Source organism: Tetranychus urticae, chromosome 2 (genome assembly GCF_039701765.1).
Source record: "Tetranychus urticae isolate SD_2017Ah chromosome 2, NJAU_TeUrti_SD_1.0, whole genome shotgun sequence".
Taxonomy (NCBI): domain Eukaryota; kingdom Metazoa; phylum Arthropoda; class Arachnida; order Trombidiformes; family Tetranychidae; genus Tetranychus; species Tetranychus urticae.
In genome coordinates, this window is record NC_142959.1 from 4,749,611 (window position 1) to 4,766,264 (window position 16,654).

The window sequence follows — 16,654 nt, forward strand, 5'->3', positions numbered from 1 at the left end:
GTGCATACAGAAGATCATGAGCCAGGAATGAAAATGTTCAACAAGATCAAGAACAGAGTGGAAAAGGTAAAGAGTATGATGGCGGTCATGAAGATGAAGAAGAAGAAGAAAGAAGAGAAAAGAAGAATAATTATTTGGTTAAATAAAATGATTTACGTGAGAGAAAGCCAAATATATTATAAATTATTTCATATCAAAGTAATGTTGATCAAAACTATAATTGACCTGTCAATTGAGATTATTTTCATTTCCAATTCAACCCTTTCTGAGGTGAAACCTGACCAACAGTAAAACTTGCAATGAACAAATCACAATCAATGATAAAGTGATTCTAATTAATCAACAAAATCATCTAATTGTTCATCCAAGCTGAAATGTTGAGAAATATTTACAAATTGAAATAAAATGAAATTCAAAGAACAGTTTTGTTTTGAATGAAAACGTTGAAATGCAAACAAATAACATCAAATATCGAGTTTTCAACCTTTTTACAGAATCGATGAGAATTTACATGAAATTATGAATTTCTTATAACAAAATTTCCTACAATTTAATAGCAATTTCGGTTAAAAGTTACCTCAATAATCATCACTTTTCTGATGAAACCTGTAAATCTATTTTTAATATCATTTGTTAACATTTGTTCAATCGTTTGAAATCAACTTTTCTGAATTCGAATATTTCTAAATTTTTTTGTTTTGCTGAATTTATTGAAAAAATAATCAACAGAAATTTCAATCGACCAAATAACCATTTTTAAATTGAAAGAAATGGCTGGTTGTGTTGATCAACTCTAGACTTTGGTATGAGCTTGAAATTGGCCACTAATACTAACCTTTACCGTCGATATAAAATTTATTATCATGTCCTTCACCCAATTTATAAAAGACTTGGCCATTTTCACCAAGATCTGGATCATAAGCAGCAATTTGAGTCACCTATTTAAAAGTAAATAAAAATGGGTTAAAAATGGCAATTATTGGCCATTGAAAGAAGATTGAAAGCAAACAAACCTTGTAACCAGGATCTAAGTTTTCAGGAACATGGGCCAAGTAGGGATCGGTAAAGAAACGAGGTCGTTCATCGTTAATGTCTTTCACTTTAATTGTAACCTCAACACTTGAATTGTGCGATGGTTCACCATAATCCAGAGCCTGAAGTAAAGAAAAGTAAAAACATTAAAAAAATCATTTCCAACATTCTTAATAGCCAATGTTAACACTTACTGTAACAGCGAAATTGTAAGTTTCCCTTTGTTCTCGATCAATTTTACCATTGGCAAACAATTCGCCAGTATGAATATCAATGGTGAAAGGAAAATCTGAATAAAGAATTGAACAGAATGATAAATTTCTTTATTAAAAGACAATATTGAAAAGAGTAAATTGTTTTGAATTTGCAAAAGTTCTGTTGACTCTGTTAATGAAATATTCAACAAAACATTGATTTTTGTTGATGAAACTTTGTCTTGTCTTTGTCTTTATAACGAAGGTTTGAATAGAGAAATTTTGTAGAGAAAAAAGGAAAATCATGAAAAGGTAAAGAGAAACAGATTCAATTGAAAAGTACATCAACACAGGATAAAGTGAATTAGAGAAATCAGAATCAGATAACCAACAGAATTTGAAAAAAGGTTAAACTTTGAAAAGGAAAGGTTAATCTATTTAAGTTTACATTGAGATGTTCATTAAATGACAAAATACGATTAAAGAAGCTTTGGTTTGACCTTAAATTGAATTTCATCTTTTCTTTTCTCAGCCGATACCTTTTCATGGTAAAATGAGAAAACATTTTGAGACAAAATTTTGAAACAAAAAAAATGTTGAATTAATGAAATTCAATGCTTTTGATTTGTCCATTGTTACACTTGGTTACACTTTTTTATGAATCAAAATTGATTTTGAGGTTTCATTGTTTTTTATTTATAGATATTAATATCTGTTCAGGACAGAGCAATTCATCATGTTTCAAGATGCAAACACAGGCAAGGACAATGGTAGCTAAATGATAATAGTTGATATTAATATGAGAATATAGAAAAAGGCGAGAAAAATAATTTTTCCCTTTTTTTATGTTTTCACATTTTCCTTCTTAAATTTGGCATTTCTTCAGTTTCCCTAGAGCATTCATTGTTTCGTCTCATGATAAATTGTATTGAGATAGAACATGATTATATGATATTAGATGAGCAACAAGATGGGAACAACAGTAAAGGCCAAGCTTTTGTTGTTTGTTTAGTGCATGTTACTGGGAGTGAATGTACAGTCACAGGGAGGGGAGAAGAGTGGGAGTGAAAATGTTTAAGACAATCTTATAAAGATAAATTGCATTTTACAGTCAATGTCTTCTTGCCTTACAAGGAACCGGTAAAAGATTTTTCTTTCCCTTTCTCAGTGCATTCTGAAGACTCAATATTATGCATCAAGAGATTCAAGTTCAGCCTATTTTCGTCTTCCAAAGGTAACCTTGAATTAGATGAAAATGATTATTGGACTGAATGCTAGCATTAAAAAAGATCAATGAACTTGATCAAGATATAGAATAATAAAATTGAGGTTGGAGAAACTCGAAATTTTTGCTTCTTCTTCTTTTTTTTGCTTTTCTCTTTGATTCATTATTTATTTTGTATTTGTGAAAAAGTAAAGTGAAAAGTAAAGGGAACAAAACATATTGAATAGTTGATGATGAAAAATGGTAAAGGGTAAAGTGTTTCAATGTTTGCCTTTTGGATAAACTTCAATTGTTGGGTTTACTTTTGCTTATTAAGATTGAAACATAAAAAGGGTTTGCAAATGTAAATGAATAACCATCATCTTGGACTAGGGTTGTGATGGGTTAATGATGAGCTTGGTGATAGGAATCATCATTTTGCTTTGTTTCAATGTTCATCGATATTATACATTGTGTTAATGATGATGATTCCGATGGAAAAAGGAAAATAACTGAAAAAAGGAAAACAATGTTAAACATTGTTTTATCATCAATTACATCTTAACGATTATGATTGAATCACATGATAATATTTGCAACACTCTTTTTTTGCAGCTTCTCAAAAAGAGTCAATGAAATGAACATTATCATCGCTTCTTATGAGATCACTCACCTATTCATGAACAAAAGGATAAGAATATTACACTTTATCAATTTTTCACCCAAAAATGAACAACTTTTTTCTCGCCTTTTCTGAGAAAAATGAGCAAAAAATTGCTAATCAATTTTAGTCAAGAGAAACCAGAAAATGTTTGAAACTAAAAATGTTAACATTTAATGAGTAAAATGTAATAATATCAATGATTAAATAAATGATTAAAGGAATGATAAATCAGTGAATAAATAAGGGAATAAATGAGTGAATAAATTATGAAAATGTTGAGTTCGTTACAACTTGAGATTGAAATGTTATTGGCATTTTCAGAGGTAAAACTGAGGTCAGTCTGAAGTTGCATTTCTTTAAAAATCACAATTCTAATGATGTTTAATTTATCCTTTCACTTGGGTGAAGTTACATGGTTATTGAAGGAGGAACAGATGATAAATCTCTTGGAACGTGAAATTGTATTCTAAGATGAAAAATGAAAAGTAAAAGGCAACAACAGATGACAGAACTTTTCTCTTCATCTTTTTGTGACAATTTTGGTGCAAGTACAAGTTACAATTTACGCTCTGGTATAATAATATCAATAACCTTTTTTGCTCAACATCTTTATCAACTAAAGTTGTAACTCATGTTCAATCTGAATTAAACGAAATGAGTAGAGAAAAAAGGCAAAACTGACAATTTCTCATTTCTCTTCATCATCATCCTCTTTTTTTCACCCAAATTTCCGTTCTCATATCTTTACACATCACTTTTGTATACGGAATTACACCGAATACTTTATAACTTGATTAACATCCAAAGATGAGACAAAGGCAAGAGTTTGCCATATTTTGCTTAACATCAACTAGAAGTGAATAAATTATTGGTTTATTGTGGTTGAAGTTTCAAATTGATAAATTACAGTTTAAAGCAATTCTTTAAAAGTGTTCAGATTTCAATGATCGATAATTAACCTCATTCATTGGAAGAATTGAATTTAGAAGGGAAAAGTGAATCAAGAAAAATGTTGAATGTTCAATGAAAAAAGGACCAATCTGACAGTTTAACCAAGTAACTTATTCACTTGAAAAAAATATCATAATCTTTATTATTTTCATGCGACATCAGATGACAGATTTCTTGATTCAATTCTTTTTCTTCATGACCTCATTTTCTGGTTGATTTTGCTTGTATATTGAACTATTGTCGGGGAACCAAAACACGGCCAATTTAAACAGATAAACATGTCATTTGAATTTATTATGTAAATGGTTTGCTGATGGTAATGCTGGACAAATGAGTGGATTCAATTTTTGCGGCCAATAAAAGGTTCTGGTAAATGATGAATAGTATCATGAATATTGAGAGCTAAATGAAATAATTGATGTTTAAATGTAACAGATCATGGAGAAACCTCATCGACCTGACAAATGTTCATCATGTCTGTACAGTTGTATACACATTCAGGTTAAAGGCTTTAGATTAGTATTGCCAGCTAATTAAGATATTTTAAATAAATCAAGTTTTCGCTTTCATTTTTATTCCATTTTCTTGGATAATTTGAATGAAAATTTTCAATCAAATTATCTTAAAATTAGAGTTTCTTAGTTTCTGTAAATATTTGCCTTTCAATCAAATTCAACTCTCGGTTCAACCTTATGAATCTGGTCAACTCTTGAAATATTGGATTGAGATTGAAAGCAAAGTTACATTTAGGTTCACTTGGATCTATTTCATGTGAGATGCAAAATCTGATGATTTATTGAACTTTAAATCTTTGCTTGTGTTTAAAATGAATCCTTGTTGACTATTATGTTTTATCAACTTGAGTTTAACTCCATGGTTGAGGTTATGGTGACCGCAAATTCACCTAGAAATGTCCATGATTTAGATTACTGGGTTAATCCTGATTTATTAATACATAGTCATCATTGTTGTGGCTAATAAAGATGGACACATTGAGACCTTTTAATTAACTTGGTTGGTGTAGTGAAGGTGAGAGCGATTTGGTTAACTCAGTGACAGGTTATCGTGTTATGAGCTTGTCTATGTAATTGTTGAGTTGACAAGTCAATGTATAATCATTGTTGTTGGGTTAACAATGAACATTGATAAATTGTGTTGTACATTTTATATCATTATTCAACTAATTATTGGAAAATAATGAATGGCAAGAAATAAAAAAGTAAATACGAAAGGGTTAATCAATGAGGATATAACAAGGAATAATGAAAATGAATAAAATGGGAAAATAATTTGTTGACTGATTAACCATTAAACCAATGGTTTACTGTTCAAATCAACATGTAATAATGGATTAAGATTTTCATGTTAGCCTGTTTCTGGGAAAAGCTTAATGATTAAGTAATTGTGTCTCCATATCATCAATTTTAACCAAAATAGTTGATGACTTAAACATACATGGATATAAAGTATGTATATTAACAATTTATCTTGGGACAGTAAAGCAATTTATCAACTTCACACCAAGAATCGTCATTAATGACATTTAAGTCTCAAGTTGTAATCATTAACAATCACTTATTTAATGGAGATGATTATCATCAGCCAACAATTGTGCCTTCAATAGGCAAATGAAAAGGCCTTTAACAACGGCAAGATGTACCATGTTAGTCCTTGACCAGAATATATCAATGATGATAATGATTATCGAAAGATGATTTTGATCACTTTCATGTTGACTATTGTCATTATTCTGGTGACCTAAAGAGACACTTCACATTTAACCAATTTACTGTTTTGACAATACAAAATCTGGTAATCGTAAAGTTGTCTTGTCTATAAAAAATCACTCTCTATCCATCATAATGTACATTAAATATGAATAATAAATGATTCTGTTGATGATCAACAGATCACTATCAATTGTAAATTAAATTTCTATTCAAATTCTTAACCTTGTTCTCTTTCTCTTGATTCATGTTTTTCCTGAAAATCCCTTTACATAAGTTATGAGATGGATAAAATTGTCAGACAATCAATTTAAAGGAGTTTTCCGATGGAAACAAGAATGGATTTGACAAAAAATATCCTTTTTCAACCTAAAATGGATAATTTTCAAACAAAGACAATACCCAACATTCAAATGACCAGTTTTCAGTTCCTAGCTGATCTCTTAGCTTAAAAAATGTTAAATCTTTTCGGAGATAATCTGGTCAATATGAGCTTGTGGGTTGAAACTGGTTAGGCCTATTGACTTATGTTTTGCAAATTCATTATTCGGATGGGAAACGAAAGCCAACACTTACCAATGCCAACATTATTGGACATTGTATATTCAACGATTCCATTGCGTCCAGTATCTTCATCGCGAGCTCTGAAAACGCCAAGACGAAGTTTCTCTTTGGTGTAATTACCTTCCAACACTTCAAACTGGTAAAATGATTGATCAAATGTTGGCTTGTGATCATTTACATCGACAACAGTTACATTAATATTTGTCTTTGAAGCCAATCCAGCTCCATCAACGGCTGAAACATTTAAATAATAAACTGAATCTGGTTTAAGTGTACCAACAACAAATATTTCACCGGTTAAACGGTCAATACGTATGTCACCTTTACCACCGGCTGTAATGTAATATTGAATCCTTGAATTGGGACCTTTCTCATCGATATCGGTAGCCTTTACTTGGACCACTTTTGACCCTGGTTTGGCAATTTCAGGAAGCAATACAAATAGTGGTCCATGTTGAAATACTGGTGGATTGTCATTTTCATCTTCAATCTCAATGGTTAATTGGGTTGTTGAACTGAGATTTCCATTGTCGGTTGCAGTTAATTTCAATTCATATTTTGCTTTGGTTTCTCTGTCTAAAATTTGGTTCATCTCTTTAGGTGTAAACAAGACTGCTCCTGAATCTAAAATGGTAAACAATTCTTGACCTTCTCCAGTCAAACTGTAATGGACAATTGAATTGTTGCCCGAATCATGATCAACTGCTTGAATTGTTGGTGGACCAATAATTACTTGGGTTCCTGGAGCAGAGTTTTCCTTGATTGTTCCCTTGTAGGTTTGGGTGAAAGTTGGTATCTCATCATTGACATCCAAAACATCTACCATAACTTCACTGACGGTCTAATCATAGAGAGAAAGAAAAGGAAAGCAAAATGATTAAATTAACAATCAATTTGATCAAGAAAATAACAATTCTTACAATTTTAGTTGTTGGCCTTTTCTCTTCCAACATTACAGTGAAAACATATTTGCTCTTCTTTTCTCGGTCAAGTCCTCTTTTGGTGTAAATTTCACCGTCCTACAAATACAAAAAAAAAGGTTAGTTAATGGCAGTTGACGATTAAATTTATGGTGAAAGTGTTTCCAACTTACAGAAGTTATATTGAATAAACTTCTCATCTCTGTATTGACAATTGTGTATTTCATTAAAGCATTAATTCGTAATTTACGAGGCTTCAGTTCAACTCTGCCAACCAAAATACCAGCCATGTTTTCAGGAACAGCAAATCGATAGTGAATTTGGTCAAATCGAGGATCACGTTCTTCAGCTTCTCGAACATAAATTTTCAAATTTGTCTGAAATACAAAGATAAACAAAAGGTTAGAAATTTTTGTCAACTCAAACAACTGTAAGAAAAAGGTAAAACAATTGTTGTTATTACAAGTTGCTGACTATTCTGCATCAACAATTTAGACAATCAATAGACTTTAGCTTCAATCAGAAGTTAATTATGCAATTTGAATGAATGACAATCAAGAAAATAAACAGAGTTGAATCTGGTTAACAAGAAATGATCACATTTATGGTTAATAAATTGAAAGTAATTTGAAAATCATCTATCGATCTGTATGTTTGGTCAGTCATAATTTACTTTCTGTTTACGCCATTTTCATGATCATATTTGACAAGCTGGACATGTAAACATAATGATTAATTTCAATGTTTTTGTTTCGCCATCAAATTTAACCTTCACTAAGAATGATAACCTAAGTTTGTCTAAGTCTGACCTCAAGGATTTCTTGATTCTAAGCTGGCAGATTTGGTGATTATCACATTATTTATTTCAATCTGTAGATTTGTTGTTCCCTGTTTCCCTGAAATAACCTTGTTATTGTTTTTAAAAACAAAGCTTAAGATGGTGGATATGGTTTAGCAACGTAAACAAGTTGAAAATTGAAATTGTCCAAAAAATGAAAACTGGAAAATGGTTTGTCTTTTTGCTTGCTTTCAATTTCATTGTTTCATTGGCAATTTGCTGTTGTCCTTTTTTTATACCAGTTGACCAAAAGGCTTTCACTTGTAATAACTGGTTGAAATTTAATCTTCAATCAATCATCAAACTAACCATTCCTTTCCAGAGTCCATCAAATACTTCAACAGTCAGTGAATATTGTACATTTTCAGAGATATCCAAAGGTCTTGAAACGTTGACAATACCATTCAATGGATCAATTGCAAATGGAACTAGAAGAAAGGGAGAAAAAGCAAATAAATTGAATGAGATGAATGTTTGATTCAATGATAAAGATTTAGTAATGATCATGACATATTATTTCAAGTTCAATAAGAGTTATGATGATTCAGTAGAAAAAGACAAATAGTGATATAAAAATAAGATAGGAAACCACTCTGAGTATGAAATCACAAGAACCGTTGATTGAACAAATGAATGATACCTTTAATAATGAACAAAAATAGCAACGGCAACGATGTTGACAAGACAATTGTCAAATAACCATTGATTTGGAAGAAAAAATGTTCACTTGGATTATTGTTCTAACAATGAGACATCAATAAAAAATATTAAACTCTTGAATGATGAAAAATTTGACCAGATTAATCAAGATTAAATGATCAAAATATTTTGATTTATTGAATTGCACAAAACATGAAAAATTGGTTCCTCTTTTTGTAGTTGGTTGTGTTCAACTTGATTTTCAATCACTGCTAATTTTACAGCTAAACGATTGTCGGATTAAAATCTATTCGATTGGAAAAATAGGTTATTCTGAAACAATTTACTTAAAATTCAATTTAATATTATTTTCTAGGTTAACTTGATTAGTTTGAGTTGAAGAGTCAATTTATATTTTTATCATCTATTATTGACAGTAGATGGCAGTATGGTAAACGTATTCTGAAGACAAGAAGACTGACTTTGAACTGTTGATTTATTATTTAGTTTTTTGACGTAAACAAATTATTAAATTGTTTCCTGACAATTTATGTTTATAATGGTTTAGGTGACATCGAATGGATGAATTGGACAATATTCAACTTCAAGTAAGCGAAAGTGACTTCAATGGAAAAGTATTGGTTTCATTTTTAAAGAGTTAATCTTTCGGTACAAATGAAAAATATTTTTCTGATTGATACATTTCTATTTTTCCAAATCATTACCCAATTGTCTCATAAAAATGTCAAAATTCAGAGACTTTGTCAAATGTTTTTGTTCTCATTTTTGTTGTTATTAACTTAAATCCTTTTCCTCTGTAAGAATCAATTCTTGAACAATTTTTCATGACATTTTTGTTCATGACACACATTTCAACATAATTGTTGTTGATTAACTCTATAATTTATTACCATTTACCATATTGATTTCATAGGTTTTCTCAGCTGTCATGGATTGAAAAAAATTAATTTACCTTTTCCAGTAGATTTAGCAAATGAATAAACCAGGGCAGTGTTGGTTGGTGAATCTGGATCAGTTGCTTTCAAAGTAGCAATAATCGAGCCAACAGGTATGTTTTCAGATGCAACCTCAAAGTAAGAATCTTTCTCGAATTTTGGTGGAGTGTCGTTAATATCTTGAATAACCACGGCAACCTGATGAAAATGAGAAAATTAAAAATCGATTAATATGACGATATATTTTCATTTGCTGTCAATGAATATTAATCTTGAAACATACCCTTGTTGTTCCAATTCTTGGTGGATTACCTCTATCTTTGGCAGCAATGGAGACAAGGTGAAGAGCTGATCCTTCTACCTTGTATTTTTCACGGTCAAGTTCAGATATTATGGTCAGTAAAGGTCCACCTTCATCAACATCTAATCTAAATTCACCATCAGCATTACCATCAACAATGTAAACTTCCATTTCTCTATTAATGCCATCATCATAATCAACGACAGGCAATCTGAGACGAGTTCCAATTGATGTTGGTCCTTCGGTTACATTCATGAGGAAAGTTTCATTCAAGAAAGTCGGTGTCCAATCATTTTCATCTAAAACTGTTACATGAATATTAGACCAACCAGTGTTGTTGGCTGCATCAACGGCAACAACTCGAAGTACATAAGCTGGAAGTCGTTCACGATCTGGAACAATTTTCACAGTAATAACTCCGGTTTCTTCTTCCATGTCAAAAGCTTCATCTTCATTCCCTTCAATTATGTGGTATCTCAACTTGTTTCGGTCAATCTCGTCCTTGTCTGATGCTGATACTGTTGTGACAACGTGACCTATTGGTGTATTTTCACGTAGTTCAACTGTGTAATCAGTTGTGGTAAAAACTGGATTGTTATCATTAACATCTTCAACCATGATTTTAATTCGAGTACTAGTCGAACAACGATGGTTAGCAGCTGTTACTGTTAGTGTATAAATTCCTTGTAAAAATTTGGGCATTGAATCTCTATCTAAAGGTTTCTTCACTCGTAAGGAAACATTAGCTGAAGCTCCGACTCCACCATGATGAACATCAACATAGAAATTATCATTGGAATCATCTTCGGTTATTTGATAATCCAATCTAGATCCAGACATTTTCTCAACATCTTCCACCAACAAGTTTGGTAATACAGTTGTATCAACCTGAGAGTTTTCCGAAATTGAAGCATAATATTGAGTGAATGGGAATTTAGGGCAACGGAAATTAGCGTCGGACAATTTAATGACAACACCAGCTTCTGAATAATGTAATGGTTCTTTCCTGTTATGAGCTGTGACAATAAAGTGATAAACCAATTGCTTCAAGCTTGGATCCGATGGATCAATTTTGGTTGTTGTTGTTACTCTTCCAGTGTCATGATCAATGGCGAAACGTTTATATTTACCCGTTTCTTGAGATGTAATATTATACCAAATGGGAGCTCCATTGGGTGTTGTTGCTCGTGGGGTTAAAACTGAAGCACCAGCTTCTATTACGGTATCACTTTGAACAAAGTATTGAACAGAAGTGAAAACTGGAGTTGGTTCTTCAATTGAATCTCTGTAAACGTCAATTCTCAACTCGCGTGAAGTTGACAATGAACCGGTAGTGGCTTTGTCAGTGGCAACAATTTTAAGAACCTCAGTTATTGGTGTTAATGGTTGAGTTGCAAATATTTGACCTGTTGTTGGATTGATGGCGAAAAATGCTGATGGTGGAGAAATATCATAATTGACTAAATTGTTACCATTTCTTTCTGAATCAGCATCGATAGACCTAACAGTGTAAATTACTTCATTGTTAGGTGAAGTTGATTGGGGAACACGAAGGATCCGAGGCATTGAAAGTATTTGTGGTGGATTATCATTAACATCATTGACAACAACCTGAACCACTGCTGTACTAAATTGAGGTTCTCGAGCTTCATCTCTTGCTTCAACCATAATCTCTAAATATTTAGTTTCTTCATAATCCAATGGTTGTTCCAACAACACTCGACCCGAGTTACGATCAATACGGAAAACATCGGGCTTTGTAGACTTGACAATTTTATAATGAACTTTACCAGCTTTACCTGGATCAGGGTCAATAGCTGTTACCTTTAATAACGGTACACCAGAGATGTTTTCATCGACAGCCACTAGATATGAGAAACGTTCAAATTTAGGTGGATGATTTTGGGTGTTTGAAGCACGGACAATTAACATTGCTTTGCCAATATTGGGTGTAACACCATGATCTTGAGCAAAAACTTCCATTTCAAAGGTTGAATTTTGTCGATCGTTTGGAAGACGAGCAGCAAGGCGAACCAAACCAGTTTTAGCATCAATTTCAAACATTCCATGCGTGTTTTTAATCCAATATGTTACATCACCATTGTTTGCTAAATCAGGATCAGTTGCGGATACTTGAATAACTGAACGTCCTGGAGGAGCATCATATGGAATTGAAACTAAATAAGATTCAGATTCGAATCGAGGAGGATTATCGTTTTCGTCCAACATTTCAATATTGACAGGTACAAAAGATTCATATTTTCCATCAGATGCAACAATTGTAAACTCATATTTATCTTGAGTCTCTCGGTCCAACACTTTTTTAGTACAAATGTCACCAGTGTTTCCATTTATTCCAAATGCATTTGAATCTTTAGTTTCTGCTAGCATGTATTTAATCTTATCAACAGAGTCACCAGAAGTTGCTTCAATTTTCAAGAAACAATGGCCAGCTGGAAGATTTTCAGGAAGTGATGCAGAATATGCCATTTTACTAAACATCGGAGGGTGATCATTAACGTCAACTACATCAATAGTGACCATAGTTAATCCAAAAAGTGGTGTCTTATGAGAATCTGTTGCTTGAACTAGTAAAGTAAATTGTTTTTGTTTATCATAATCAATTTTTGATCCCAAGCCAGCCATGACTCGAATTTCTCCAGTCATTCTATCAATAAAAAAGATTCCCTGTTCATTGCCTGAAGCAATTGAATAAGTTATAGTATTGTTTTGTAAATCTTTGTCCAATGCTTCAACTTTAACAATAACCTTGTTTGACTCTTGTTTTTCAATAACTCGACCTCTGTAAGAATTGGATGTAAACACTGGTGGAAAATCATTAGCCTCTTTAACAAGCACTTTAACCTGTACTCCAAGTGAATAGTTTGTTGGTAAACCGTCGTCTGTTGCTCGAGCAACAAAGGTATATTGCGTTCGTGATGCAAGACCTTTACGAACAAAGATTCGTCCAGTCGTCTCTTCAATGGTAAAGTAATCAGTGTCACCATCAGTTATTGAAAAAACAATGTTGTTTCCATCTTCATCAGTTGCTTTAACTTGACCAACAGAAGTACCTTCTTGTGCATTTTCTTGGACCCAGAATTCATAAGGAAGTCCAACAAATTTCGGTGAATGTTCATTAATGTTTGTAACACCAATTACTACAGTGGCAGAGCCAATGTTTGGAGGGTCACCACCATCTAGAGCAATAACGACAAACTCGTGGGTTGCTTGAGTCTCAAAATCTAATGAACCACCTAAACTGATTGTTCCAGTTTTATTGTCGATTCGGAACATTGCTAATTCAGAGTCACTTCCATTCAAATGATAGCTCACTATTTTACCATTTAATCCAGCATCAATATCTCTAGCTTTGAAAAATGACGGGAAAATTGTTCCTGGGGGAAGACTTTCGGGCAATTCTAACATGTACCTTTCTTCGTCAAAACTTGGAGCATTGTCATTTACATCGAGTACATCAATGATAACAGGTACACTCGTGTTAAATGTGTTAATAGATAGGGAATCACGGGCATAAGCTCTTAGTTTAAAAGAATGCTCAGAGGCTGGAGGATCACGATCAACAGTTTCCATTAAAAAGATTTCTCCAGTTTTAGGGATTACTTTGAATTTTGGTTTCTTAGATCGATCTTCGCTGAGCCAATAGATGATATCTTGTTCAGAACCACTTCTTCTTGGATTTGTTGCATTCAGTTGTCCTATCATTTGATTAGGAGCCATGTTTTCAACAATCTTGAAATGGTAAGACTGTTGATCGAAAACAACCAACTCATCATTGATATCTTTTACTTTGATTATTACTTGAACCGCAGGATTAACAATAGATGCTGCTTGAGGACCTTGGAATGGACGAAGATTACGAGCAGCAACATGAAGAATGTGTTCTGTTTTACGTTCATAATTGAGCTTTTCTGTGGTTGATATCAAACCCGTGTCAGGATTTATGGCAAATGATTTATCTTCATTTCCAGCTAAAATGAGGTATTTAATGACTGCGTTATCACCATAATCTTTGTCGGAGGCTGTGATTCGAGCGACATCATAAGGTGGTTCAACTTCTTCTGGTACTTCGACTTCATAAGTTTCTTTCTCAAAGAAAGGCGGGTTGTCGTTAATATCTTCAATTTTAACTTGAACATTGGTTGTTCCACTGAGCTGAGGTATTCCACCATCAAATGCGATGACAACAAAATCTACAGTTGATTCAGTTTCTCTGTCCAATCGACGTCTAGTTCTAATGGCTCCATTAAATGGATCGATAATGAAAGCATTGTTTGCTTGATCACCCACCAAACTGTATCGTATTTGACCATTTTTACCTGAATCTCGATCTAAAGCAAGAACAGTGCCAACGGTATCGTTTCCACTAAGCTCTTCAACAACCGAGAAATTGTAAAAATTATGAGCAAAAACAGGAGATTGATCGTTAATGTCAACAACATGAACCAATATTGGAGCAACAGCTGTATTGATACCATCGGAAACTTGAATCAATAAATCATAACTTTGTTTCTTTTCATAATCAAGAACAGCCGAGGTTAAAATTTTACCATTCCTTGAATCAATGAAGAACAATTTATCATCATTACCAGCAATAATGGAATACTCGAGAACATCATTGATTGAATCAGCATCACGAGCCAAAACTTGAGTAACATAAGCTCCTTCAGGAAGACTTTCACCAACATAGGCTTCATAAGGTGCACCAATAAATTCAGGGACTGAATTGTTGATATCGGTAACATTGATACGAATGACAGCTACAGAGGTACGACGTTCAAAAGCAATTTTAGCTGAATCAGAGGCAATCACGAAAAAAGTGTAACTCTCTTGTTTCTTGTTTAAAGCCAAAAAGGAATCCAAAACATAAATCGAACCATTTCCAGGATAAACATCAAATGGAACTCTTTGAGAAAGAGAATCATTTTGTTTAAAGTAAACAACTTGTCCGTTTTCAGCTAAATCATTATCATGAGCAAATATGGATCCTAAAATAGTTTTTGCTGGTGCAGTTTCCAAAACATTGAAATTGTAAATGTTGGATGGGAAAAATTGTGGATTATTGTCATTGGCATCTAAAAGGTTAATCTCGACGGTTGTTTGTGGACCTTGTTTAGCAGCATCTGGGTTAACATTGGGTTTCCTCTCAATGGCTGTAACTTTCATTTGAATTTTTGATTGTGTTTCCCGGTCCAATTTAGCTGGATCTTTAACGCTAATCCAACCAGTCGTTGAATCAATTTGAAAGCCATCTGAATCATCGTGAAGAACATATTTAAACTCGGCATTTTCACCTTTATCAGCATCAACTGCATAAACCTGAAGAACAGTAAATCCAGGAGGAAGATTTTCCATGACCGTAATGTTGTACATGTCATATTCAAATTCAGGGCTATTATCATTAATGTCTTTAACAAAAACATCAACACGAGAAAGTGCTTGTCTTAATGGATTGTCAACTTGGGTTGCCTGTGATGAAAAAAATTGAAAAGAAAGAACAGAATATTAGTAACAATTACAATTCATTAATATGCACAAAAAATGTGGTTAATAATTTTGCTTCTTTTTGTCAGGTAAATGCGTGTGAAAACCATGTCTAGATGTTAAAGATAGAGTTTAATATAATTATCATTATCACAATGATCAACTAATGAATATATGAATGATCAAGTCGTGCTTGTCCGCTTAAAAAGTGTTTCAATCAAGTAGGCGTTGTTGGCATCCTTTTATGAATATGTTTCAGTTTTTTCATGAGAAACTGAAACAATCAACATTTTTGGACTAATATCATATTCAGGTAATTTACTGTTTCTGTGGTATCACAATTTCAAGGTGCTTTTCAAGTTAATCGTTTGAAATGGGTGAAAGTGAATGCTAAATAGTCCAAGTGATTAATGATGTATCAGGTAATTTGGATTAAATATGATGTTGCATGAGTTTACAGTAAAATTAGTCTCTTGAGTGTAATCAAAACGTGGGTCGCTAAATTGTATCAAATAGTGACCTTCACTTTTCATCGCTGCCTTTCTACTTGGCATCGTCCTTTCACTTTTTAATGTCAGTCGACGACCGAAATGGTAATACAAGTAAACCTTTGTACTTGTTAAACTGTTTGTTGTGGTTGTTGGACATTGAGACAATTCAGTTTGCTGTTATCTTCGGATGCGTAGGAATTGAATGTTGAGGCGCACAAAAAAATCAAGTTCAACCAACATGAGTGGCATAACAGTTAATGAAAGTGTAGAGGTAAACAACAACAGCATATTGGTTTGATTATGAAGGAAAAAAACACACACAAAATGATGGTTTGATTGTCCAAAGTCAAGAAATGGAAAACAAGTTGATATTCAAAAGAAAATTGATGTTGATGAAGTAAATGAAAGTGGTCCATTATTTTGATTGTAAGAGTTGAATAGTGCTGTACTTTCAAGTGAATACTTTCATTTCTATTGTGATATTGCTCCGGATATAAGGTAATGTCAATCTTGCCATTTTAGTAATTGTCCAACAACTAGATCGTTCAATCAAACGTTGATTTGATTGTAAAATCTTTACAAACCAATTTTTATTGTATTTCCAGATACAATAGAGGAGGGTGCAAGCACAACTGTACACATAGAACCAAACGTAATTAAGCAACACT

The 16,654-nt window shown here is 32.7% G+C and overlaps 1 protein-coding gene across 1 annotated transcript in view; it reads right to left on the reverse strand.

The window, feature by feature from the left end:
• LOC107366361 (protocadherin Fat 3) overlaps positions 1-16,654 on the reverse strand; it is a 59,431-nt gene that overhangs the window by 18,304 nt on the left and 24,473 nt on the right. Inside the window, exons 9-17 of the mRNA XM_015933947.3 lie at positions 9,973-15,480; positions 9,707-9,887; positions 8,404-8,522; positions 7,430-7,633; positions 7,257-7,355; positions 6,349-7,177; positions 1,227-1,321; positions 1,014-1,154; positions 836-938 (exon numbers count right to left, since the gene is read on the reverse strand). Of these exons, the coding sequence (XP_015789433.2) occupies positions 836-938; positions 1,014-1,154; positions 1,227-1,321; positions 6,349-7,177; positions 7,257-7,355; positions 7,430-7,633; positions 8,404-8,522; positions 9,707-9,887; positions 9,973-15,480 (7,279 nt within the window). The remainder of the gene's footprint in view (positions 1-835; positions 939-1,013; positions 1,155-1,226; positions 1,322-6,348; positions 7,178-7,256; positions 7,356-7,429; positions 7,634-8,403; positions 8,523-9,706; positions 9,888-9,972; positions 15,481-16,654) is intronic.